Source organism: Rhineura floridana, chromosome 1 (genome assembly GCF_030035675.1).
Source record: "Rhineura floridana isolate rRhiFlo1 chromosome 1, rRhiFlo1.hap2, whole genome shotgun sequence".
Classification (NCBI taxonomy): domain Eukaryota; kingdom Metazoa; phylum Chordata; class Lepidosauria; order Squamata; family Rhineuridae; genus Rhineura; species Rhineura floridana.
Genome location: NC_084480.1, coordinates 226,924,556 through 226,952,475, shown reverse-complemented (window position 1 = coordinate 226,952,475; position 27,920 = coordinate 226,924,556). Strand labels below are relative to the sequence as shown.

General features: G+C 39.9%; 1 protein-coding gene across 1 annotated transcript; it reads left to right on the top strand.

The window, feature by feature from the left end:
- Positions 1-1,210: 1,210 nt before the first annotated feature.
- Positions 1,211-27,920, top strand: C1H18orf63 (chromosome 1 C18orf63 homolog). Its single transcript, XM_061594536.1, has 13 exons — positions 1,211-1,454; positions 4,753-4,924; positions 8,386-8,464; positions 10,696-10,752; positions 14,363-14,474; positions 16,981-17,022; positions 17,757-17,833; positions 20,195-20,304; positions 20,915-21,011; positions 21,092-21,192; positions 21,921-22,104; positions 24,920-25,906; positions 27,071-27,920. The coding sequence occupies exons 2-13, from the start codon at positions 4,791-4,793 to the stop codon at positions 27,269-27,271; spliced, it is 2,181 nt and encodes a 726-aa protein (XP_061450520.1). The 5' UTR covers positions 1,211-1,454; positions 4,753-4,790; the 3' UTR covers positions 27,272-27,920.

Below are 27,920 nucleotides of genomic sequence, written 5' to 3'. Positions count from 1 at the left end.
ATACAGCTCCATAGCCAAAGCTCTCTGGGCAGTTGACAGTAGCTATAACTGTTCCAGTTCGTCTGCATCCTTCCTGAAGTGCAGCGACCAGAACTGGACGCAATATTCAAGATGAGGCCTAACCAGTGCTGAATAGAGGGGAACTAATACCTCACGCAATTTGGAAACTATACTTCTGTTAATGCAGCCTAATATAGCATTCGCCTTTTTTGCAGCCACATCATACTGTTGACTCATATTCAGCTTGTGATCAACAACAATTCCAAGATCCTTCTCTCATGTTGTATGGCTGAGCCAAGTATCCCCCATCTTATAACTGTGCATTTGGTTTCTTTTTCCTAAGTGTAGAACTTTGCATTTATCCCTGTTGAATTTCATTCTGTTGCTTTCAGCCCAATACTCCAGCCTATCAAGGTCCCTCTGAATTTTGTTTCTGTCTTCCACGGTATTAGCTATACCCCCCAATTTTGCTACAGGGGACTGTTGCAGGACAAAGAATACACATAAAAGAAAACACACAACCTATTTGCTTAATTAAGTGGCGCTGGACAAGAGCAGCTAAAATCTGTAAAAGTGTAGTTACTTTGTGGGGAGGGAAGAGGCTCATCTTTATATAGTATTCTGAGAGCAAACTTGTCTCTGTGTTTCACAACTACTGGCAAAAAAGTGTTGACAGCATGTCCACATACTTAAATATACTGATTGATTATCTGACTGTACTCACACCATGTATAGTGTTAACACTTTCCAAAAGGACAGTTGTTTCTGATCTTTGGATAGCCCGCCATAATGCTTAGTTCCGATCTCCTTGAGATGTAAAGTTACTAAATTATCCATAAATCTGGGAGTTATATTAACATGCTAGTTAATACATGTTTAAACGATGTGGTTTTCTGGGATCCTGGTTATTCTGAATGGTAACAATAAGCTGGAAGTTTAGTAAGCAAGCTAAGAAACAGGAGGAAGCAAACAAGAATGCTTGTAATCTGAGGCCGAATAAAAATTAGGATATTTTTAAACCTTCAAGGGCTCTAAGTGGAAGAACTCGCTGAATCTTGCTGGGCAGGCTCCAAGAGTTTATGGGTTAGCAGCGAAGGATAAAATTGTGTTGCTGCTAGGCTGTTCTGTTCCTCATTCCGACGCCACCCCTTTTAGGGGCAAAGGTTATCGTTTGCGGAGGGGGTCGCCTTTCTTGAACTTTGGATAAGCAACATGACCAGATCCAAAGCTGCACTGCAAGAATCGGGAGAAAGACTTGTTCCACTCCACGTACACTTTTTGCGAAATTGCTTGGTCATTCCCTTTCACATCCACCCCCTTCTTTCCATTCCACACAGGTGTTCGCTAAAGGCGGGAAAAAGGTAGAGAAGGGCGAGAGCGACTCAAAAGGGCAGCAGCACCGCGCCCGGAAGAGGAAAGTGCAAAGGGAAGTGGGTGGAAAGGTTGAGACGCTTGTGAGTAACGCCTAATGAGGGGAGCCGTTTTCTTTCTCTTGGCAGAAAATCGAGGTGTCAGGTCGAGGGGCAAAGCCCTTCCCTCAGATATATTGCTGCTTCTCCAACATCACATAGGGCACTTCCAGACTATCGCTACAAAGAATGTATCATCCCAGGTTTTTTTCTCCCGCACTGTCTCTTAACACTGCCTCGGGACAATCTCCTGCGCTCTCTCGCTCGCTCTTTTTTTAAATAATCAGCCGTTTGCCAGCGTCGGGTGCTCAACACTCACTGATTCCCTACTTTCATATGACTGCTTTAAAATTGGTCATATTTTACATATAGATTCTGCACTCGATTTATCATTGGGGCAATTCACCTCAAGATTGTTTCCTCACCACACAGCTGGCTTTCAGGCTATCCAGTAAGGTAAAAAATCTACTTGAGAAATCCTGCTCTTTGGAATAGGTTCTACAGACCGTTCACAATCTGCCCATCAGAACCAATCTGGGCTTCCCGGATAAATTGTGTCAGGCAATGGGGATCAGCATACTTATTTACAACAACAGGCTGTACATGGATATGCCACAAGTGCCTAGTTCACACATGCATGTATATCACTTGATTCCTTTATACTTGATGACTGACAGCTGAATGTGTGGACTCGAGCAGCATTGTAGATGACGAGATGAGAGCTATTATTATTATCATCCATTATATTTATATACCGCCTGTCCTTTTGATGGAGTCCAGGCAGTGAACAACATAAGTACAACAGTTGTACACAATAATTAAAAACAGCACAACTTAAAAAACAACATTATTATACAAAAACCCAAGAAAAAATCATATCCCCAAAAACCAGAAACTTCTGAAACTTGACAGTGTGGAGGACAACTTTATTGCCCCAAGGAGGGAATTCCACAGTCAGGGTGTTGCCACCAAAAAGGTCCTAACTTGAGTCACCACACCATGGATGATGCCCATCGGTGAGGTTACAAAACAGAAAGTTCTATCTGTACTGTTCTGTCTGTGACAGTCCATTCACACAGAAGCAGTCACTGGATGTTGTAGTCAACACATGATATAGGAACAAAGAGATTACTCCAAAGTTACAGTCTGAGGAAGAAGGATTGTATGATTTATTTCCCATTTTTCAAGTTTTCTGTCTTTCTGTCAATGTTAGGCCTGAAAGCAAAAAGGTTAAGGGAAGAACTGCTAGAAAGATAGAAAGGTCATTGTATGTTGTAATAACATGATTGCCAACAGTAGAATAAGGATGAAGGGTTTTCAGCAAATCTTTCCCACCCCAGCATTGAGACAGCTTCCCTCCAGATTTCTGGAGAGTTGCTCCCACAATAGATTTTTAGAGGAAAATTTGTTGACAGTCCTTTTGAGGAAGTAATTTAAACTTAACTTAAACTTAACTTAAACTACATACAGCCCCTTTTCTCTCAGTAAAATCATAGTTCTTCCTTTTAATTATTGGTGGTCACAACTACAGTCAGAGTGAATACAGAGCCAAATAATATCAGTGATATATTATTATATTCAGTGTTATTTGGTTATATATGTGGGTACTCAGTTTTCATAACAAGGTTGGTGAATGCAAAATTGGGCTGAAGAGTTGCTCATGTGCGGCTTTTGTCTATTTGATATAACTGAATAAAGAAAGCACTAGTGATGTTCACACAGCTGCAGTTTATATATACAGATAACGTTCTGGTGTACCATGTGCTGTGCTCTACATAGTCAGAAGTCTGCATATGTCATTAGCAGTAACCATCCTCCAGTATCATGCCAATTAAAAGTAGCCACACATGGTTGCATGCATTCATATAGTAATGACTGTTAAGACCCATCTTCTCCTCACCCACGTCATTTTCCTCTAAATACCGTAAAATCGAGAGCAGATCTGCTTACATGTTCCCTTCCCACTCATCACATATAGAAAGCAATAGCTTCCCTGAGAGATTCTTTGATATTGGAATACAAAATTGCCCTGACTCTGCGATACAGAATTCTGGTTCTGGTGCCTTCACAGTCACACACAAAAAACTTAGTTATACACACTATATGCAAACATATAAATCTAGTCCCAAGGTTAAAATCTTATCCACACTTACATGGGAGTATGCTTCACTGGATAAAGAAGGACTTATGTATGAATAATGATTAATAAAAATGGACTGCTGCCAAAACAGTACAAAGAGACATCCAGAATAGCTCTCACTAATGAATATTAAGAGGTCTGAAGTTTAGGCACAGAGAAAATGTCCTACTTTAGCTTTTCTTGTTTGGACATATAACATACATTCATACAGCATTGCTCGAGAAGTATAGATTAAAATCATGTTCAAAATGTGCTGTCCATAATTGTTTGTGTATCTTCATAGTTGTCACAACTATACAAGTAGTCCTGCAACAAAATGTAGTGTATCCCCATCCCATAATAGTAGTGCTTCTTTTCCTTTCCATCCACCTGAAACACTGCTTCAGTGCAGGAAGTTGGGCCGGCCCCGGCCCAGCCTACCCCAGCCCAACCATGTCATGGCACATATCCCACCAGTTCCCTCTTCTTCCTTACCATCTCTTTCCTTCAAATGACCCTTCAATATTTTGCACATTGTAGAAATTCTCAGGTCTTAGACTGTTTTATTTTTAAAAAATTACAAACATACATACCTCTGCATGTGTAGGAAGCCCCCCCCCAAATGATGTAGAAACAACTACATTTGGGATGGCCCATTGGCTTCCAAACTTATAGGAACTCACCAAGTTCACTTATTAGAGAGTCTGAAGGCACACAAGGCCACCATGTTGCTGAAGCTAAGCAAGTCCAGGTCAGTGCCTAGGTGACAGACCTCCTCAGAACCACATCGAGAAGCTTACTAGGAGGGGCAAGGTGACAGAAAGGTCGACATAATGCAGGTGCATCTATCTATAATGCAGTCGTTCCATTTTGCCATTTTTCCCCCTTCTCTATTCCCTAACCCATTTGTCTTAATTACAAGCAGCTTCTTTCTATGTAAGTGTGCTTAGGAACTCAGCAATACGGTTCTCTCCAGTGTCTTGCCCCTCCCTTATGGTAAGAAGCAGTGAACCCACTGCCAGGAAGCTACCATTATGGCTACACACACACACACACACACACACACAACGGGTAAGCCGTTTCTGCCATCTTAAATTCCATGATGGATATAAATGTAATAAAATTAATGTTACAAACACCCATAATTCGCCTTGATAAGTGACGGCACTTATATGTACCCTTAAGATATTTTTTGCTAATTCCCCACTCTTCCTTTTATTACAGGTCAGAGGTTGCTCAGTTGTTGTAGTTAGCAAAGCAACATGACTGATGTTAAGTGCCAGTCTTTGTTTTTCATCAGTCTGCCTGACCTGCGAAAACTCTGCATCGTGAAGGTTACGCTGAGTTCTCTGTTGGCAGCAACAGAGATTAGAACGGCACAAAGGAAGATGTGTAGGTAAAGGAAAGATGTGTATTATAATTTTTCTAATGAAATCTACAGTAGAAATCCATAAAGGATTTTTTAAATACTTAAAAAAAATTATGATACTTGGAGATAAATAATGTATTGATTTTACGTATGAGTTGCTTATCATGGTTAGATCATAGATGCTGAGACTGTTTGCACAGGATTCCCCTACACCTTTACAGCCAAGGGTACTCATTAGAACTGTTCTACTAACATAACACTGTGTTAACTATGAGGGAGTTGCTGTAGCAACTAATATCCCTTGTTCCTAATTCAACCCCTTTGTACACTAATAAATGCCAAAATTTTAAGAAGCTGAGTATATTCACTAATAGACAAAAAACCTTGCGGTTTAAGAACTTACCTATAGCCAACAGATATTTCCTTCAAACTTTAAAAAGCAGGGAAATTGGGCAGCTATAGTGAATGCACCAGGGGAGCAGGAGACCTGACCTCCTCTCTGAGAACCTGTACTGCCCTACAAATTTGGAAAAATGCAAACACAATTTAGGTTGGTCTTTCACAGTCCAATCCGCTTCCTATGTAGCTTGGAAGAATTTGCCTCTGAGCATATGGTGAGTGGTGGCAACACCTGCCATCTCCAAAGATGGAGAATTACTTTTTTGTATGTTTGTTGGTGTTCTTGCTTTGTTTGTTTCCTGTGTTACTACTGTTTCTATAGAAAATCTAACCTAGAAAATTATATTTCTCTCATTATTCATCCTAGAAATCTGTGTCAAATTTATTTTTATTAATTTCAAAGCCTTTTTATTGGTCAATGTCATATGATGGTGAAGACAGTCTTTTGTGTTTCAAATTGGAGGCTATGTTCTATTTCTATTTTGGGTGCATTAACAGTTGAATCTGAAACTGCAGTTTGATGTAAAATTAGACTGATTACAATATGTCACTACTTAAGCAATGAATCTAGCTGTTGGAAAAAATAAACTTGTCCTGCCCAAGATGCATGTTTTCAGCCTGCTATGCTTAAACCACTCTACATAAGGAAAGGTGGCCACGGTCAATTAAAAACATAGAGCACACCTAGAATTTTGCTATAATATATTTCACCTCTCACTGTTTTACCTTGTGCAGACTGAGACACTCCTCATGTCGATTGGAAATTATTCTGCAGAATAGTCAGTGCCATGATTCTACAATTGTTTTGGGAGCTTTTTTAATGTTGCAAACTGTTGGTGGACTTCATATATTCACAGAAATGGAAGCAAAACAGAATGATTTCCTATAGGAAACTTCACTAAAATTGAAAAGTAAATCAAGCATATTTAAAGTGGCTATCTGAACTATATCAGCTGTCTTAATATTGTTGTTTTCTCCTTGCTAAAACAAGATCAGCATACCACATGTCTTGTTTCTCTTATTTGGGCTGATTGCAGGTGTTGCTACCACTCACCATATGCTCAGAGGCAAATTCTTCCAAGCTACACAGGAAGTGGATTGGACTGTGAAAGAACAACCCAAATTGTGTTTGCATTTTTCCAAATTTGTAGGGCAGTACAGGTTCTCAGAGAAGAGGTCAGGTCAGGGGGGAGGGGGAGGAAGGGGAAGGAGGGGATTTGAAGGAGATGGGGAGGGGAAAGGAGGGGTGAAGGAAGGGGGAGGGAAGGGGCAAGAGGGAAGGGATAGGAGGAAGGAGGAGGGCAGGTATGATCAATTGCTTGCTTTTTGGGTTCAGTGGGATTTACTCCTGTACAATGATGCTTAGGATAGGTGAAACTGACCTGGAGTAGGGGCAGGGATGGGAGGAGGGGGGCAGGGAGGGGAGGAGGGGGGCAGGAAGGGGGAAGGGAGGAGATTGGATGGGTGGACATTGGGCAGAGGGAAAACCCCTTTCCTTTCCAGAAAGAAAACACTGTGAATAGTATCATTCTTTTTCACCACCTTTTTATTCTACAGCAGGCACATCTAGCCTCCCACCCAAATTTAAATCAAAGCTGTCCCTGGCCACATCCACACCAGACCTTTATTTCACTTTACACAGTCATGGCCTCTCCCAAAGAATCCTGGGAAGTATAGCTTGTGAACGGTGCTGAGAGTTGCTAGGAGAGACCCTGTTCCCATCACCAAGCTTCAAACTGAGCAGCTGAGTGTTAAACCACTCTGGCCAATGGAGCTCTGTCAGGAGAATAGGAGTCTTCTCTCAGCACCCTTCAGAAGCTACACTTCCCAGGATTCTTTGGGGAAAACCATGACTGTCTCAAGTGAAATAAAGTCTGGTGTGGGTGTGGCCCCCTGATTAGGCAAGCCAAGCAGCTGGGAGTCTGGCTTTTAGTACACTGACAGATGGTTTTTCTGAGCATGCCAGACATTATCATTGGGTTCAATGCAAAATTTCTTAAATTAATTAAAAAACAGCCAGACATTTTTTTTAACTTTTAAGCTGCAGAAGGTGAAGGCCAGAGTATGGGGCAAGGTCAGTAATAGGATTATAGGTACTCAATGAACATAGCTGATATTTAATAAATTTCAACAGATTATGAGAACTCAGAGAAAAAAGTCCAAAAGGGGTCTGGTTTTTCTCTCTCTCTTCTTACACTTTGAACTCTCGATTCTCTCTGACTGTTTTGTGTATCAGCATGAAAATTTAGAGGGTTGTCAAGCAAGCATTTCTGAGTTCAGGACTATAGGTTTTGTAAGGTTTTGTTTTGAAATGAGCTTATGGGAAGCTTCAGAATGGCATAGGGGGTATTTTCAATTTAACATTGCGGAATGTGAAAAATCCAGACTGGCTATAATATACAGCCACTCTTGTGGCTGTATAATTTCATGCTGGCTACTTTGTATGTTTATTGGTTATTTATTTATTATAAATATTGATTACCTACCCTTCACAGAAATTTCCAGGGAGGGTGGAATGAAATAAAAATACAATTATATCTAAGATCAGCAGCATAAGACACCAATCCGGAGTAAAATAAATCAGCATCAGAGAAGGGGAAATTCACATTAATTAAACTCCTGTGTTATATAAAATGTTATATCTTCTCTTTGAATTTTGTTTTTTTAATTGTTACAGTTTTGTGGGTTATGGGTGATGGACAACTAAGATACCAACTAATGGGAGTAGTCCCATTAAAATTGATGGGTTTAAGTCAATTGATTTTGTTTTGTTTTGCAATGTGCATATGGGAAGCATCAGAATGGCATCAGGGGGTATTTTCGATTTAACATTGCGGAATGCAAAAAATCCATTCTGACTATAGTATACAACCACTCTCTTGGCAGTATAATACATGATACTGCATACAATCCAGAAAATGTTATTATGGGAGTTTCAAATTCCTTAAATATGGTGAGAAATAAACAGCCATAAAGCAGGTTGTTAAAACATGTTCACTAAAAAATGTGGAGTTCAATGTACCTCGGATTGTAGTGATTTCTGTATGAAATCATGGAAGCCAGTGACAAGCTTTGAATACTTTACCTAGGCAACTCGTGTTTCTGCATCAAGATGTCCTTTCTTCTCCTGTTCCTGGAACATTGAATCAGATTTCAGTGGTTATGACGGTCAGTAATAATATTTCTGGCAACATATATATAAATTCAGATTATAGAAGGTCTATGATTCACTGGACAAGACATTGTTCACTCTTCTGTGTGAGCTGGTGAAGTCAGAGTGTGCCAGGACAAGATTTCACCAGGGAATAAACTCCTACACACACACCTGGAGAGAAGAGACCAAGTTGCCAAGCAACAGTGACCTGGTGAGGCAGCACAAGAGGGAAAGTATGAAGGCCTGGTTGCCCTGGCAATGGGAATTAAGTGACTCTCCCCTAAATACCCCAAAGCCTCGAAGAACTGAAGTCAGCCCAGAGCTTGGAAGATTACTTTTAAAAAGTAATAAATTACAGTTACAATTACGTGGCCCAAAAAGTAGTAATTATTGTTACAATTACAATTGCTCTGAAAGTAACTGATTACTTTTCTCAAAAGTAATCACTACAATTACATTTCAGTTACTTTTTTTATGCTAGCCTTGGCTGCTGCAGAGCTAAGTAGCCTAAAACAACATTAAAAATAAACACACACATATAGAGGTAGTAGAACAATTATTTTTATCCATAAGATAGCAATGGTGGTCTCTCTGCTGGTAAGGGAGATGGGGAGGGAGGCAGAGGCCACTACTCAGATCTTTGCACATTCCCCTGAGACGCAAAAAGTTAAAATACTACAAATGCAGCACAGTAGCCAGAGAGGGTGATTGAGGCCACTTTGTGTGTCAAGTGCAAACACAGTATTGCCTCTCTCTCTCTCTCTCTCTCACTCACTCACTCACTCACTCACTCACACACACATCATCTTTCACCTCCACAGTTCTTTATCTCCATTTTGCTGCTGCCTCCTTCTCCGTTATCCATGTTCTTGCCCTCTGACTCCTTTTTCCCTCCACTCCATTCTTCACCACCACCGTCCATTTTTTTAAACAATTGTTTTCTCCACTCCACCCCGTCTCACTCTCCACCTCCTCCCCCGTCACCTCCCATCCACCAACAGAGCATGCACAGAAGCCCAGTTTGAGGCACATGATTTTCATCCACAAATCGGAGGAGCAGAAGACTTTCCCTGCTTCCCCCCCCCAAGTAATGCCCCAAAGTAATGCTGGAAACATTACAATTACTCCACAAAAGTAATAAAATTATTCCTAGTTCTATTACAATCAAAATGTAAAGGAATTACCCACTTGTTCCTCAAAAAAGTAATGAATTACAAGTAATTCATTACTTGTAATGAATTACTTCCAAGCTCTGAGGCAGCCACAAGGAATGTGAGTGGTTTCCCGTGCTTAACTGAAAGGGGTTGAGTATCTAGCTGAGGAAGATACATTCTGCCTCCAAGGCTAGTTAGGCTGGAGGATAAGGACAAGGAGAAAAAACTGGGAGCCATTAACCCCCTCTGCTCCTTATTTGAGACTGTGCAAAGAATGAGCCAGTGGTGGGGCACCCTGGAAGTGTTGGAAGTGTCCAGGCCAAAAGGCATGCTTACAAATACATAGGTTGTTAGCAGAATTCATGTGACCTGAACCTGATCCTAATTATCTGCATGTGAACTATACACTGTTATTGCACAGCAGTGCCAATGCAATATCATATTTTGTTACTTTCCACTAAAGTACTGATATGTTCCCATTCCATGCTCTTTTGTCTTGAAGTAGCAGATCTTTTAAAACTGGATTATTACTGTCCAGTCCATAGTGACCTATGCTTGCTCAATGGTGGGGCTACGCATCCTAACATTTTACAGAGTTGTCCATGTCAGCCACCCATGGAAAGGTCTTGCACTGAAATCACAAACCTCAATGCTGTGCTAAAAATAGTGCTTTCCTGTCTTCTCTCCCCCTGAAACACACAAGTTTCTAGGGATTGTAAAGACAGAGATAAGTAACAATTTTGAATAAACCAAATAGCATGTTTTATTTGTGGTGATTTTTGTCATCTAAAGAAAATTCCAACATCCCTACACATGGGACAGAGCCCAAATACATCACTGTACAGTTTTTGTTGGATGCTAAAGTCACATCTCTTTACCCTGGCCTTCGACACTTGAGATGTATGTTTTCAGGACCCACCTGATTTCTGTGTATGTAATATGTTTTAACTGTTTTTAATACTGGATTTTAAGTTTCTGTATCCTGCAATAAATATAACAACAATTTTCTCCCAAAATATAAGATTATCCTCATTAAATTGAATCTTAACTATGAAACTCTCTGTGATAGTGTTTTATATTGTTTGTTTTAGATAACCTTTTATAAGTCAGGAAAATTTCAGACTTATGTAGAGAAACACAGAGCTATAGTAAGTGATTTTTTTTCTCAGCCCGGTTATGGTTGTATGTAATTATAAATGTTTCCTTGCTTGGTTATTTGTTAAATAGATATATCTCCCATACAGCCTTGCTCTCTGGACAGTTTACAGACTCATCGAACATTACCATTAGCAGCATGAGTTGATTGCGTTTAATTCCCAGTCCAGTGAGGGGTGGAAGTTTACTTTGGTATTTGCATACAGCATTGCATACTTATCTGCATACAGCTCTGCCTTTAGTAGCACAAGTTGATTTTGTCACCAGTTCCCAAACCTTTCTTGGGTTTGGGAATTCGTGGCCAGTAGACCCATACCCCCCAACACACACTGTAATCAGTCCACACAGTGTGTCCCCAGTTGGGAAACTGCCTCACAACGAGGACCAGCCCTATCATTAGGTATAATGAGGTGGCTGCCTCAGGCAGCAGTTGCCGGAGAACAGCAGTGAGGTGTTTGAGGACATAGCTATGTGTGCCATATGGCTTGCCCTGCATCCCCTAACTTAACATTCCACTCTCAGGTGCAGTGGATGATAAGTAAAATTCATCTGTTAGTCTGGTTGGCCTCTATATATGGAATGTGGAGTGAGGTGCCATCTTGCCCCTTGCATTAGGCAGCACAATGTCCTGGACTGAACCTGCCCACAACCAATTTAATGTAGGAGGCAGAGCATCTGGGATAACAACAACTGCAAGCAAACATAGGATTCTGACTAAGGCCTACCCTGTCATCCACCCATTTTTGCTTTTGTTGCTGGTGTCATGCCAGTGTACAGTATGCTGACACAGCACTTGTGTTCTGTTATATCTTTGGGCTGTACAGTTCAGGATTATTCAGGAACAATCCCACTCTTGCCCAGCAGGTGTAACTCAAGGATAGTGTTGTACTATTACATAATCATCATCATCATCATCACTGGTTATGATTGTATTCAGGGCTAGTGCCAGACGGCAGCCAGGTTGGGCCCTGGCTGGGGGCCCCTTGGGGGGCCCTGAAGGGCCCCTCCATAGGGTGGGTAGCACTCCCATTCCCTGATCTGTGGCAGCATTGGCTCCCAACCCTGCTGTGGATTGCAGAGAGGGGGCTCCCAGGGACCCCTCCTACAACTGTGCAGGCCCATGACGCCCACCTGCATACCCCACCTACCTCTCCCATTGGGGTGAATGCTGGCAGTGCTGCACACATACCTGCCATCAACCAAGGTGGCAGCTGAGGCTTCCCTAAGGGGCTGATGCCTCTGCCGCCATCTTGGTTGATGGCAAGCATGTGAGTGTGCGGGAGAAGTAGGTGCAGGCAGGCACTGTGAGCCTGGGTCAGGCTGGTACCCAAGGGCCTAGTCATCCCTGGCGCCGGCCCTGATTGTATTGTAGCCAAATACATTGTGCCCATGGACCCTAGAAGGACCTCTATTCAGATTTTTATGTAGAGATGAACTCATTGAGTCCCAGTGGGCAAATCACTATCTCTTAGTCTTGGTATTCTACCTAAAAAAAAAAAGGAAATAATACTAATGTTCTTTCATAATCATGTTGTTATGAGGGCAAACTAGGTACAGCTGGTTAAGCTTCACATACAACATTAAATGATTATACAATTACAGCACTAAGTTGGCATTATAAGCTATGTTTATATGTTATCAAATCATCGTTTTCTTATTATTAGCATCTAAAATTGGTTGTTGTACTTTTAAAAAGCGTATACATTTTTACAAATGAAGATGGAATGGTAGAAGATAAAAAAATATATTATGCTTTCCTGTTGATTTTCTGGGTTTAAATTTCTTGACATTTAGCCAAGTAAGTGGTTGGACTGGTTGGACTGCTTTGCATACATTTAGTAAGTCTTTAATCAGAATGATATTCTGTAGTTCAATATTTATATATGATCTGTGTACCTTTCCAATGAGAGTAAGCATTGCAGGTGAAGCATTGCAGCTGTAGCCTTTGTATGTGACAACCAACAGATCTCGTGGAAGAGTACAGAGAAACAAGTTTGGATAGGAGCCTATTTTTAGTTTGAATCTAGACAGAACAAGTATAAATGTTACAGTGTTGAGCAATCTTGTTTAGGATGCCAGTCAGCCATGACATTCTCCAGAATATTCCTTTCCATTATCTCATCTCTCTTCCCCCCTCCCCCCAGCAGACAGACAGTATTTTGCTCCATCACTTCTGCAACTTGCCCCCCATTAGTTTTTTTCTTAAATATGGTTTTGTGTTTCTGCAAATCTTGGGGTTCCCTCAAGCCTGCTGATACTTCCCTTGCCATTTTGCCACATAAGAATTCACACATAGAGAATGAGTTCACTGTTAGTATAAATCAATCGAAAAGTGTTTTTGTAGATTTCTGTCCCCTAAGCTGTCATATATCAATACAAAACTAAATTTTAGTGAGAAAAGTGGGGAGGGGGGTAGGAAAGGGGCAAATTAGAAAACATTAAAATTTGGAATACTGAGGGTTCAAAAAGAGATTGTACCTCAGTACTAAAGCTCTCTTCACGTCACTTAATTTAACTTTATTGCTTGGCCAAAGGCACTAATGTGCCTACAAAGGTCTTCCATGGAATCTGCAGGATCCTGCCCCCCTCCGCCACTGAAATTAGGCTTGAAAGTAGCCTACTTTAGCCAATGGAAGCTTTTTTTTCAAGCCTAATTGTGGCATGGGGACAAGTCCAGGGGGGTTACAGCTGGGGAGGGGAGAGTTGTAGCACACATGGATGTCCACACCTGGTTTGCAAATATGCCCATGGGCCAAAGATTTGGCAGCCCCTAGTACACAGGATTAAACAGAAACAAAGTATTGGTAGCTGTGGGTTGGCAGAAGGATCAGGGGCTGGGAGAGTCTGATATGGGGTTAGTGGATTTGCTACTTTTTAAGGAATCTACTTGTTTCCAATAGTTTCTACTTGTATGTTTTTACATTAAACAGTAGTACAACTCCTAGAACTTCTAGTGCTCAGGAAAGTGATGCATGCAAAAAGATATATGTAATAACATTTCATATTTCTTGGTGGCACTGAATTTGTTTTGCCAGCTGTGTTTAGCACTAGCACTAAATATGTGTAGTAGCATACAACTCAGCTATATTATGTTGGACCAAGAGCAAGAACTTGTTGTATACTTTACTGCATACTGGGCAGCTGTGTTAGCACTCTACAGAGATCACCCACAACTGCTGACGTCAATAGACCTCTGCCTGAGGGACAAATTAGATATGACAGTTACATAACCAGGAATTGAATTATTGTTTTTTGTTTAGTAAATAAAAATTCAGATTAGGACCATCATGGTGGGAGACATTATTTCACCCTTTGCCACCGCCACAGTTCCAATCCAGTTTACCCTTCACCTGTTATCCGTTCCTGCTGCAAATAACAAGATCAGAACCACGACAGGGGCAAAGGGTTAAATTCCTTATCTCCTCATACTGTGGTTCTGATCTGTAACAGTTGCCTCATCTAGGTTGGCCTTTGGTACTGAATAGCGGCAGCTTCCGGGCTACATGGAAAATCAGCTTCATAAAGTGTCAGCATGCTGCCAGATATAACTGGCATATTTGGAAAGAGAAAGCATTAAAAATTGTTTTTGGTTTATCATATTAGATGGCAGTGCCAGAGAGAGTTGTCCCAGCTATCTTTCAAACCTGCCTTTCTTATACACTTATATCCAAACTTGCTCCTAATTGGAACCAAGCTGGTCATCTGCTGATACAAGGTATTTATTTTGAGTCTCTGCAAATCACAGCTCTGTATTGTGTTATATATCTGCTCAATACTGCATACATTTAGCATTTTTCTAGCTTTAAAATTTTGTTTAGTGATTCTGAGGGTACTTTTAAGGGTCACATGAGAAATTTTGTATAATCCCCATGCATCTCCGCATATTCCTCTTGATCTGGGATTGCAGTCAAACTGTCTCATCTCCCCAAAGTCCTAACTATTTTGGGAGACTAGAGGAAAATGAATATATAAGCTGGAAAGGTCCCAGGGACACTAACTGGACATTGCTAAAGTAAACTGCATAGCATAGTTAAAACAGGAATCTTCTTTGACATTTTGGCAGTCCACACAGTGCTTGCTCACTACTGGAACCCGCACTAAGTGGTATTTGATATGAGGATGGTGCATTTACAGATTCTAAGACACAAACACAGAGCACAATCCAGAGAAAGTCAGGCACCCTAATGATATGAAAGCACTTAAATGTGCACTTCAGTTCCATTTATCTGAAAGAAGTTACACATACTTTGGCCCAAGGGTGTGCATGTGTGTGTATCTGGATGTGATGGCAAACCTATATCTGTCACTGATTGTTCCTCCGTACATAAAATTTCCCATACACAGAAAACCAGCATGTCAGGAAGAAAGGTTTGAGCATAGCCTTTTCACTGGCATGCTAGTTTCTTTTAGTAGTGTGATGTTTTTCCTCATGAGAAGGCATTCCATAACCTGAAGTCTAAAGTGATACTGTTGAGATTTAAGACACAGGTAACCGTAATCTAATCTGCAGTTTGTGAGAACTAGGCCTTAACAGTGGCTTCAGTACACCCACTATGTTTCTAGACTATTAAGGCTGCAATGCTAGCCTCACTTACCTGGGAGTAAGACTCACTGAATTTACTTTTCAGTAGACATAGTTAGGATTATGCTGTTAAGCCCCCAACCAACCTGACAGTGGAAACACTAAAGGGCAGGGTATAAATTCACAAATAAATGAACAAACAGAATAGTGTTAATAATCCTAAATATGGAGATCCAAATTTATTTGCCACATAAAAATGAAAATAACTTTGCTTTTTTCTCAGACCCAATATGATCATGGTCTTAGAGATCAATATATTTTTAAATATTTCTTTTATATTTTCAAACTTATTCACATCCGAAATAAGAAAAACCCGTTTGTGTGAATTTAATATTTAACTGTGGTTTCAAACTGTTCTGAACTATGAAGAAAGAGCTAATTTTTGATAGATACCATATCTGTTGATTTTATAAAGTACAAAACCAAATTGCTTGCTGTTATGAGAGATAGCATGTGCATGGAACGAGAGCATAGTGTATATATTGCACAAACCATAGTATCAGGGTAGAAGGTGGGCCTTGAGCCACTTTCAGGTGGGCCTCAATGCCACAGTCTGCCCAGTGCCTCCTTGCTTACCTGTTCCATCCCCTAGCCATGCCATAGCCTTTTGGTTGGACCAATGCCAGCACCAACAACTCCTTGCATGATAAGGTGGCCCGGAGGTGGAGAGGAGGGGGAGAAAGGAAGGGATGTCTTCCTTCTTTGAGGGGAAAGGGCCAGAGGTGCTGAAGGAAATTAGAAAGTGAGATATTAGGTTGCTAACTAACAATAATAATAAAACAAAACAAAACTGGGAATAGAAAGGAAGGGGATATGAGAGGGAAGCTGTTGGAGGATGAAGAAGTGAATGTACAAGGAAAAGGGAGGAGAGATGGAAGAAACTGGCTGGTGGAAGCTGGGGCGGGGGAAGGTATATGTTGAGTGTGAAAGGAGAGTAGGGAAAGTAATTACAGGAGATCAGTAAAATACTTTGACAGGCATGTGGAGGTGGGAAGGGGAAATATAAAAGATAAAGCCTTCTCTGGAGAGTCTGCATCAGCAAATTCTTTCTAAAATGTGGAGGCTGAGTCACTCATAATATCTCCAGATTGCCTTGGGCTGCATACACACCATACATTTAAAGTACATTTCTCCCAAAAAAGAATCCAGGGAACTGTGTTTATCCCTCACAGAACTACAAACTACTGTTCCCAGGATTCTTTGGGGGAAATAATGTGCTTTAAATGTATGGTGTGTACACAGCCTATATGTCTGTATTTAGGTTAAGGAAAGTTGAGCTATGGAATTCCTTGCCACAACTAAAATGCTGTGACAAAGAATTTCCTAAAATGGATTAGATATCAGTAGAAAATGATGTCAGTAATTGCCAGTTGATTATTACACACTCTGCCTTCATCTGCCACCATTTTGTGACTGGTTTTGCCGCTGCACTGCCATTCTGTATCTGGTGGGCCTCAGTAATTTTCAGTCATTTCAAGTCGTCCCTTAGGATGGAAAGTTTGAGAACCCTTGCTTTATACTTCATATGGAATCTATTCTGATGCAACCTTTGACAGTATAAACCAACATGCTGATTTGTAAAGATGTTTTAAAGGCAGAAGTCATTTGTTTCATAATATATATCAATTTCATTTGTTAGGGAAATATTTTCTGTCACAGCCAGGAAAGCAAAATGCAGTTGGTGAGTATTGTATTGATTGAAGAAAATATATGTGGCTCTCTCAGAACCTGAAATTATTTCAGTGATACGTGTGCACATGTCAGTGTGATTGATAAATAGTGGAACCATTTATACACCAAATCCAACTATGGAGGATCACCAGCTGTGAAACTTGGTGAAGATCTTGAAGATCTCTATATATTTAACAGCTTGGCCTATCAGTCATCAAGAAGGCAGCTAATGCACACACACATCCCATTGCCAAATTGCAGTTCAAGAGACAAGAAGACAAGTGCACATTAGGTATACATGAAAGGCACATATCAACATGCAGTGATGACAGGAACACCATTATGATGTCACTCTCCCCCATACAAGGCACTAGTACACTGCCAGAAAAAAACTAGAGTGCCTCTCCACCACTGCCAATTCCATAAAGGTTTATGAGATCAGTATTTAATACCTGAAATCACAAGCACTATGGTTTTCCTCAAACACAGGTTAAAATTCTGTAATAGCCCAAACAGAATAGCTGCTACCAACAACCCTGTTGCCAGGAAAAATGTCAAGGCTGTGCAGATAAGGAACTATTATTATTTGCAATGTATTTAACTTCTTGGATCTGCCAGATTCCTATAGTGAATATTGTTAGTTGGAAACTTCATGTAAAACTAAGCGTAATGATTTTGGCTCTATGTACCTGTGGTGAAAATATACCAACATAAATATGCTGAATATTATGGATTTTATTTCAGTTATGGACATCAATGTATCGGAGACTCAGGTTTGCATTAGTGTAGAAGTTTTCACAGTACGGCTACCACCACCTGAGGTACAGGAGTTATTTAACCTTTCCCACTTGTATGTAAATGGGTGTGCAAGCTTGCATCCTGTTGATTGGCTTCATTCATGATTTATGTCATATGACTTTAAAATATGAGTTTTAAAATTGATATTTGATTGGTGGATCGTGACTCACAAGTAGGGATGTCAGAGAATTTTGATGGAAATGGGAGTAGAAATTGCCCATGTTCACTTATTTGTCCTATGTTCAGAATGGAAATCAATCCAGTAAATACAATTAATAATTGCAGCTGTTCCTATTAAGTATTGCTTTTCAGTCTGATTACTTTTTTTGCCTATTTGCATTGTATTTCCTTTGCATTAAAATGAATGGGATGGAATAACGTAATGACAACATAATTTACGTAATTACGTATGTTATGTAATTTTGCCATAGTGGACAAGAAGACAAATAACGTAGGGTTTGGCAGAAGATGAACTTCAGCAGAATGGAAACAGTGTTGCATGTGACGAAGACAGGGCGGAACAGAAAAGTGGTGCCTTCTTACATCCCTACCCACAAGCACTGCAGCTTTCCTCAAACACTGATTCAAATTCTCACAGCTCAAACAACAGTAGCTGCAAACAACCCTTTGCAAGGGAAAATGCTGTGGCCACCATGTTCTTTATTTATTTGTTTGCTTGCTTTTAAAAAAAATAGAAAGCAAGTATGATGGACCCCCTTCACTCATTCCTGCCAAAAAAATTAGGAATCCTTAATACTTTGGGGGAAGGAAGATAGGCAAATAGCAGGGCTGCCAAGCTGATAATAAAATCTTGTAGCACCTTAAAAACTACACAAAATGGCTGTCATGGAGGTATGTGGCATAACACAAAATTAGACAGAATATATTCAGTGCTGATCCCCTCCCTCCCTTAAGCAGCCTCATGCTTGCTGTGGGAAGTCTCCTATGTTCTGCTGGTCCCGATTGTAGAAATCACACAGTACTGATTTTTCTGCACACTATTACTGTCTAATAACAGGAAACTCCCTAATATTAGGTGGAATATAGAAGGCGGCCACATCCAGGGGCGTCACTAGGGTGGTGCGGCAGGTGTGGGCCGCACCGGGTGACACCACGAGATGGGGGTGACACCCAGAGCCGCCGCCCCCCCAGGCACTGCTGGGAAGCGGGGCAGGCAGGTGGAGAGCTGCCCTGCCCGTGCTAACACATCCGTGGAAGGTGGTGTGGGGGAAGAGCAGGAAGCCCGTGCAGCCATGGAAGGCACAGGGCAGGGGAAGAGCAGGAAGCTAACAGGCGGAGAGCTGCCCTGCTCCCGCCCTGCGCTAACACATGGAAGGTGTGGCACGGTGGCTCGCTCACCTTGCTGTTGGCTCTCACCCCCTCCTTCCCCGCATGTAAAAAGTCTCCAGGACGACTGTTGTTCTCACCTTGCCCCGCCCTTCTCGTCACCAGCAGCCCAGCCTCCCGTCCTGCCTGGAATATAAAACTCGGCTTCGGGCACTCTGCCCAGTTTCAGAGATATCGATGGAGGCAGAGTGCGCCGCGGAGCGAAGGCGGAGCAGGGCCGGAGAGAGCGCTTGTACACACCATTGAGCAGGCGCCGTTGAGCCGAGGCTGCGTTGAGCAAAAACAAACAAAAAAAGCCAAACAGCTTTTTTCCTTTGAGGCATTGTGCAAATGGAGGTCCTGCTGCTGTGGGCCCTGCTGATGGGTCTCTGGTGCGGGCTGTGCATGGCCTCCAGAGCAGGGGCATCACTAGGGCGGTGCGTCAGGTGCGGGCCGCACCGGGTGACACCAACCCTAGTGATGCCACTGGCCACATCACAGTCTCTCATGCTCACACACACACACATACACACGCAGGCAGACATGCATGCATCTCTCCCACACATTTAGACTCACCCCACATATGCACAGCCACAATGAACATACATTTAACCTCTAATTATCACCAAGTGTATGTTTTGCATCTCATTTCCCTTCTACCTTACAATTTATATATTTGCCAACTAAGATTTCATGCATTTTATAAAGCAAGTGGGTTTGGGTCCATGAAAGCATTGGCCAAATAAATATGTTCATATTTAAGGTGCCACAAGACTCTTTCTGGATTTTATTGGCAGCCCAGCTGTTCACCTATTTACCCTCCCACATTAGACCAATACCTTCATTAGGAAAACCAAAATGTTATAAAATAGCGTACAAGCAATTATTGTAATGCCATGTACATATGAAGTTATGATTTCATAAGTAGTTTCCACTAGGTGAATCTTCTATAGGGTTTTTTTAATGGTACCTTAATTATTTTAATGCAGAATACTTACTTGCCTTATATGTTTATACATAATTTGAAAAATTACTATATTGATTTTTTCTATTTTCAGCTAGAAGACTTTAATATTTCAGCAAACATCGTAAAGGGATTTGACAGTGATAATAGTGCAGTCATTCAAAGATATTCTATTTTAAGTAACTGGTGCTATGTTTTGCCAAGGTATGTTTTTATATTTTGACAAGCAATGTTAATGAGATAAACAATACTTCTCCTGCAATAGAGATTAGCAAATTTATTACTAGTGATGTGAACCTCAAGGGGAAAAAATGTATCCAAAATGGAAATTGCACAAGAGTTAATACAAATTCAAAGAGCATAGTCATTTTTTATTTTGGAAAGGAACTTTCCAAAGCTTATATTTTATTTTATCTTACATATTTTTTAATCTTTACAACTTTCCAAAGGCAAAACAATTCTGTCTACCTTTACTGTATCAAACTATAGGCTATACCTTGTAGATAAAATTGTGTTAGCTTTTTGCATATGGAAGGATGTCTGGAAAATGTCAAGAAGATTTTGTAGCATATAAATATTCACTGTTAAATTACGTTCAGTTTCTGATCTGTTTCCCCTAAAACAGACAAATTGTTTCACTAGCCAAATTAAGTTACATTGGCCATAGCTGGCTCACTGGTGTTGCTGGAATGTAGGATTGCCTAGCACAATTCATATCTGTCATGGATGTCACTATTAGATAACTATGCTTTCTATCACATTATGTAGCAAGGGATTGCTATTCTTCTAGTATACTTTTTTTATCTCTATACAGCATGAAAATGGGTCAGATCATAAATATTAGCCATATAATTCCACCAAATTCTCCATTTCGGTCATACAGCGATTTGCAGCTGCACTGGGAAGATCTGGTAAGAATGCAAATGCAGTACATGTATTTTTCATTGTTTATACAGCATACTTTTTTCTTATGTATATATTTTGTCTTTAGTATGGCTATATGCTACCTGAGGATCATGGGACTTATTGCAGTATTTACTTCAAACTAATAGGGGAGCAACTCTTCACATATCTTTTATATACTTTAAATTTGTTTTTGTTTATCTTTTTTAGCTCCTACCTAAGATCATGGGCCAAATCAGCTGTTCACAAAGTTTCATAAGATAAGCTCAGAACTAAAGTAGTTCCATAGAAAGTATAAGTGCCATTAATATGGCACAGGCACCTTTAATTTCCTTTGCTTTCAGTGAGAGCATTAAGCACTCTCTTAAAAATGCTATCTTTCCTATTGAGTGTTTGTTCAGTGCAAATAATAGTTATTGCCACTGTAAATATGAGAATAATTCCATCTTTTAGTTATAAATCAATGTTTAAATGGCCATATAAGCATGTAAACAGAACAATGCATACTTCATGCTGGAAAAAAATTAAAATTTTATACTTATGCAATCAAAATTCTGCAACTTATACAAATTATACAAACTGACCAAATTTAGAAATTTGTCCTTGTTTTGCATAATTTATCGTGGTTTTTCTATTTATTGGGAGGGCAAAGAAGTATGGAGGGCACTGAAGTCTTATCCCTATTATTAGAATGGTCTTAATCAAGGAAAGTATCCACGTGCAGTCCCTGTTGCCACAAATGGAAACTGGGGAAGAATACTCACATGCCGTTCCTATTCATTTTGGTGAACCTTGTGTAGGAGGACAAACTGGTAGATTGCACTACTTGTCTTTAACATACACGTTGCTCAAGAAAGCAATAACTTCTCTACATAGATTTCTCAAAGAATTTATTTCAGCCCTTAACACCAATTCAGATATCCTTTCAGTTGCATCAGAAGCCAGCCAGTGCAGTACTTTCCTAGAATAGATTTAGAAGGTGTTCTAAATGCTTTTATTGCTGATCTGAAGACTATAATTCCTCATTCTTGTGGATTTCCTCTTAAAATGACAAGTAAAGCATTATACGCCACCAAGAATCTTACCCAATCATCTATACAGGTAAAAACGATTTAAATATTCCTGTTTATGGGCTTATTGTTGATAGAACTTTGGAGTAGTTGAGTACCTTGGCTTTTGCCATTGTGGCACCTAGAAGCAGCCTGTTACTGCTTTTATACTACCTCAGTAGTATGTGAAGCAGCTGAAGTGTGAGGTGCACAATTAGAGCAGACCCAGCTGTCATGTGGAAACTAACTATATTTAGCCTACATAACTATATGTCATTTTTAATGTGACAAGGGCTATGATGGTTTATCTTGTTGCTGTCATGCTATCTGCCTAAAATGATTTCAGAAGATCTTCCTAATTAGGAACTCTTGAAGTTTTTCGCTTCTTTGTGGAAAATAGCTAGTAATAACTGCAGAGTCAGAGAGACTAATAATTGTTCTATTTATATGCCAGTCTTCCCCAACCTGGGGCCCTCCAGATGCTTTGGACTGCAGCTACATAAGCCCTAGCTAGCTGGAGGGCCCCACGTTGGGGAAGGCTGTTAAATGGATATGAATTAGTACTGTCTCTTTATGTCAAGAGACAATTTGCAGAAATGAGAGCAACCAACTACAAATTTCACCTCAGTGCATTTTCATTAGTAAAGACCAGCAAAGAAGAGCTGGGATAAGCACTTCTTAGTATTTCAAGACCTACTATAGGGAGGATCAGATGCCCAGTAGCCTTAAAAGTATGGGTGGGTACACAGGGCAGATTATGGATTTCATGCATCCTGTGTGTGCATGTTTTCTCATTCACCCACATGATGATGCCCTTATCCAAATGGCAGCCTACACTTTTTCCCCAAGTAATTTAGATTTTCCCGATCGGCAGATTTTAATTTTTTAAAAAAGCTGTTTTGTGCAGAACTACTGTTGTACAAAACAGCTGTATTTAAAAATAAAAAAATTATTTGCAGATAGAGGAGGCAGGAAAGAAAAGGAAAAACACTGTTTCCAAATCCCTCCCCGTTAATCGTTCTTCCTGGCTTGCCTTGGCTGTGTATACTTGTGTGTGAAGTGTACTGTTTATGTTCTTATCCAAGCTGCATTGTGGCTTTCTGTGGCGGGAAGTGGGGTCTGACGATCAGAGGTGCCTGTGCCTCTACCTATCCAGTCATCCTTTGCCTTACTAAGGTGCTCCTCTGTAGGCTACTGGTTCTCTACCTGGTGGGGCTGGACAAGACACAGAAATATATTTTTTAGTTTTAAAATTGCTGTTTTGTGCAAAGTCAATAAACAGAAAAACATATATTTAAAAAAGAAAAAAATGTCATTTTGCTCTCTTTGAAACATGCTTGAAATGTTGGCTTTGGTGAAAGTTTGTTATTGCACTATTCCACAGACAATTTTTTAAAAAAAGATGTGGTGTGTATGCAGGTAAACAAACAATTGTGTGCATGCCACAACTTCCAGAGGGCAGAGAAATAGTTATTGAGGGGAAAGGACAAAAACACACAGTGCAAATATATGGGCTCCTTCTAGAAGGACGGGTGGGATATTGTTGTTGTTGTTAATAATAATAATACATCCCATCAATCACTGCCCACTAGTATGAACGGGACACATTGACAAAGATTAAAATGGAAAGCACTCATGTGTAGACAAAAGTGCACAAAAACGCACAAAGAAAAATCAGATCTGTGCAGCCCATATGCACATTAATGCAGTGGTGTATACACAGTCTATGACTGTATTGAGTCTTAAACAGGTATTAGTTAGTAATGATGTCTCCCTAGCTGCTATGTTTATACAATTGTATAATGGATAGTCACCTTGCAGCTTCATTTCCAGATTACATCTGATCCCTGGACCTATTCCAATCTAATTTCCAGTCCAGATATGGTTGTGAAATTTTGCTTCTGGATATGCCTGAAGATCTATGCTTTCAGATAAAATTGTATCATGTTCATCTTAATTGATTTTCCATCCACATTTATAATGGTTACAAAGTTCAGATGTTGTGACTGTGGGCCTTTATGGGGTACTGGCCATAGCTGAGCCATCTGAAACTTAATCCCACAAAGACTAAAGAGCTATTTCTTACTCCGTTATTTTCATTCACAGATTCCAATAACTGCTAGTTGACAGAAATGGCTAGCTATCTTCCAACAGTACTATTTTTTGCTTGTGTGATTAAAAAACTGGAAGAATTTGATGATGGCATGGCAAGAATTGTGTGAGAATGCCTTTTTCTGGCTTACATGGCTTGTCTTCCAACATTACTATTTCTCCTTTATGTGAGCAAGCATAGTAACACTGGAATGACTTACACCAATCTGTTGTCTGCTTGTATGCCAGTCTTCCAGAGTATCCAGAGATTTGAATCAGAACACCTTTGTCCAGCATGGATATTAGGTCATTCTCACAATAGACAGTGTCAGGAGATGGTTTTTGTGTGAGCAAATTTGGAGGTGATTGGCAGATCTTGTAGCTGGAAGGAACAGGGATACCCAGCACTGTTAGATTTCAGGTTCCCATTGCCTATAAGCAAGCTCATCATTTTGTGCCAGTGACTCACTTGGGTGATATCTGTGAAACTCAGGGTTGTACCCATCTAAGTTCTACTCAAAGTAAACCTATTGAAAGACCTAAGTTACTCCTGGCCATTAATTTTAATAGGTCTACTCTGAGCAGAATGAACATTGGATAAACCCCTCAGATTGGGAAAATGACATTAGGTATTGATATTCAGGCATTATATTTGTTAAATCCTGAAAACAATGATTAATTAAAAATGTCCCCTTCCTTGCCATAAAATTGTGTACAAAACTAGTTAATGATATATATGTATTTCAAATTATTCTGTATGATTTCTTGGTTTTTAGAAAGTTAACTCTAAACCAGCCAATCTCACTGGAAAAAGGAATTACAAGGTAACTTTGACTCAAGTAATTCCAAAAAAAGTTATGTTTCGGCCTTCATCGTGTGTTATAGAAAACAGCCACAAGATGGAGCTTGAAGTCAACCAGCCGAAAACAGGTATTTTTGCTAATCTCCATTTACTAGCAGAAGATAAGAACACTGGAACAATGGAGAGAAAAGTCTATAGAAGGAAACAAGAGGAAACCCCAGAAGAATCTGCACAAATGCTAAACTCGAATGTATCTTTCAAAATCTCAAAGAATTCTTTAAGAAAAGATTCTACCAAAATCATACCCATTTTTAAAGGAAAGCTGTTGCAGATGAATAAGCATACCACAAAAACCATCCATGGAAAGAAAAAGCAGATTATTTCCAAAGTAATGAACACAACTGCTGAATTGGCTGTATTCAAGCCTAGTACAGATCAAGTTAACAAATCGTTACATGATGCATTATTAAAAAATATTAAAAACAGAAGTGGTCTTCAGATACAGACTGGAAAAAACAATGTTAAGTCTACTAACCTAACATTAAAAGAGAAAAATGAGGATGATGAACAGCTGTCAAATTATGCTTCAGCTTATCGAGTAGTTTTAAATAGGAATTCAAGTAAAATTAAATCTGTAAGACTAAATTCCTCTTTGACATCTGCTAGTGGCATATTAATGCGTCATGCATCAATTGTCCCTCAGCATTTGAATAAACCTTCAGATCTCAGTACAAGCCAGAATATCCTGAGCACTGGATCAAAGAAAAACCATCTTTGCCTATCTCACTCAGATGTGGATGAGGGAAATCCCAGAATATTTCAGAATCAAATACAAAGTCCAACTGACAAAGAAGAAACAAATGGTTGCAGATTAAGCAATTCAGTGCATAGTAAGGCCAAAAGTGGAGGTCGGGATACAATTGCAACTTCTAGTCACCATTTCCAGTTTAACTATATACAGGTACTGTAAGTAAAATAGGTATTTTAGCACAGGAGTTGCTCATACTGCTAATTCATAGAAAACCAAAGCATATAAAGCAGAGTAAAAACATTTTGTGCCAAATTCCATGCATATAGGTATTGACTGTGCTACCCATGCTCACTTAGCAGTTTCCCACAATTGAGGTGTGTCCTTAGAGCAGGGATGGGGAAACTGTGGGCCTCCAGGTGTTGGTGAACTACACCTTCCATCATCCCTGACCTGCTTGCTGCATCTGGAGGGCCACACAGATAAGTCACCTGTGCCTTAGAGAATCGTCTTAATATCACACTAACCTGCTTAGTTAAAGCTAAGCAGCTTTAGCCTGATCAAGGCCTAGATGAGAAAGTGCCTGGGAGTTCCACTGTGAGCTTTTTGAAGGATGTGGGATATATATGAAATACCTAGCTATATTATTTCCCTTTTTGTTGGCTTTGATACTGGTTCTTTTCTACCATCCAAATTAATAAATCTATCTCAACTACCTTGTCAAGAATCACCCACTTTCTTTCCAGTTTTCTTCTCATTCCTTCTGTCTTTCATAGTTTCACAACTTTCTGCTCCTGGATCTAGCCTTCCCCATTGCCACTAGGTGGAGGAATAAAACTAAGTGTCAGTTACATTTGCCTCAGTTCTTGGCTTGTGATTATGTAGGAACCATTAAGCATAGTTTAAAATACACTCTGGTTTGTTGAATAAGATAACTTTATAATCCATGGTTAGAAGTTGGCTTATTTTGAAATCAACTTCTTTATTAAATCACAATTCTTGGTTCATACATAAAAACAATCCAAGAATTATGGAAAGTGGAATTTAACCCTAGTTATTTCCTCCTCTTATCCACGTGGAAGGTAGAGTAGGGAGCACTTTAATCTGAAGCTTTGCTAGTCTTGCAGAATTTCATGCACATAACACTAAATCATGGTTTAGTGTTGCATGCAAACCAGGTCTCTGCTCTTTCCAAATTCCAAATTAGCAAGCAAGCTGTTCTTCACATAGACAAACAACTATAGAGTCTGTCCCAAACACTTTGCCTGCAGCTAAATTATCTTGTTAGGAAAAACATCCCCAGCTACTGAGCAAATCTACACATTGAGTTAAATGCATACTTTATCTTGGGGTGTCTATTTTTACCTCTTAAACTAGCAGATACAGGAAGACCCAGTCAGGAGGACCACAGTGTTCAGGAAGGGGCACAGTCACCAAAAAAGTGATCTCTCCAAAATGCTGTTTTCCTCTAGAGGTAAGCTGCTACTGGTGCATGTGACAGCTTCTGCCACATACCAAATAGCTTGGGGGAGAGTCCAATTTTGGCATAGTAAGAAAGGGCTGGACCTTCCAGTGTAATGCCATTGCTAAAGAACAACATACTGAAGAAAGTACATACTGTATACTATTGTTATAATTTACATTAGAATAACAAGACGAAAAGTTTTAGGCAGAATGTTTTGTACTGATAAGACATTTCACACTATAAGTATATTATAAAGTTCCATTTCCAATGACATTTGTAATGATTTACAACTCAAGGAATGGCAGAATAACTTTTTTTGAAGTTTTAAGATACTAAAAACACGCAAATGAGTCATTCTGTTGTGAAAATATAAACTCAAGTCAGATTTGCTCGAATATGGATACTCACTTGACAACTGCATCAACTGCTGGTGGCAAAAGAAACCCTCTAAAACGTTTAGTAACAGCATCTATAGGCATGTTAATGCGAGAACAAGGAGAAGGAAATTCTCAGTATTGACACACAAAACAGAAAATGAAATAAAACCCATTAGGAGCAATGTGTTACTGAGAAATGTTTATTGGTTGTGTGTGTTATATAGATAGATAGATAGATAGATAGATAGATAGATAGATAGATAGATAGATAGATAGATAGATAGATAGATAGATAGATAGATAGATAGATAGATAGATAGATAGATAGATAGATAGATAGATAGATAGATAGAATTCATCCTCCCCGTTCCCTGTCCCATATTCT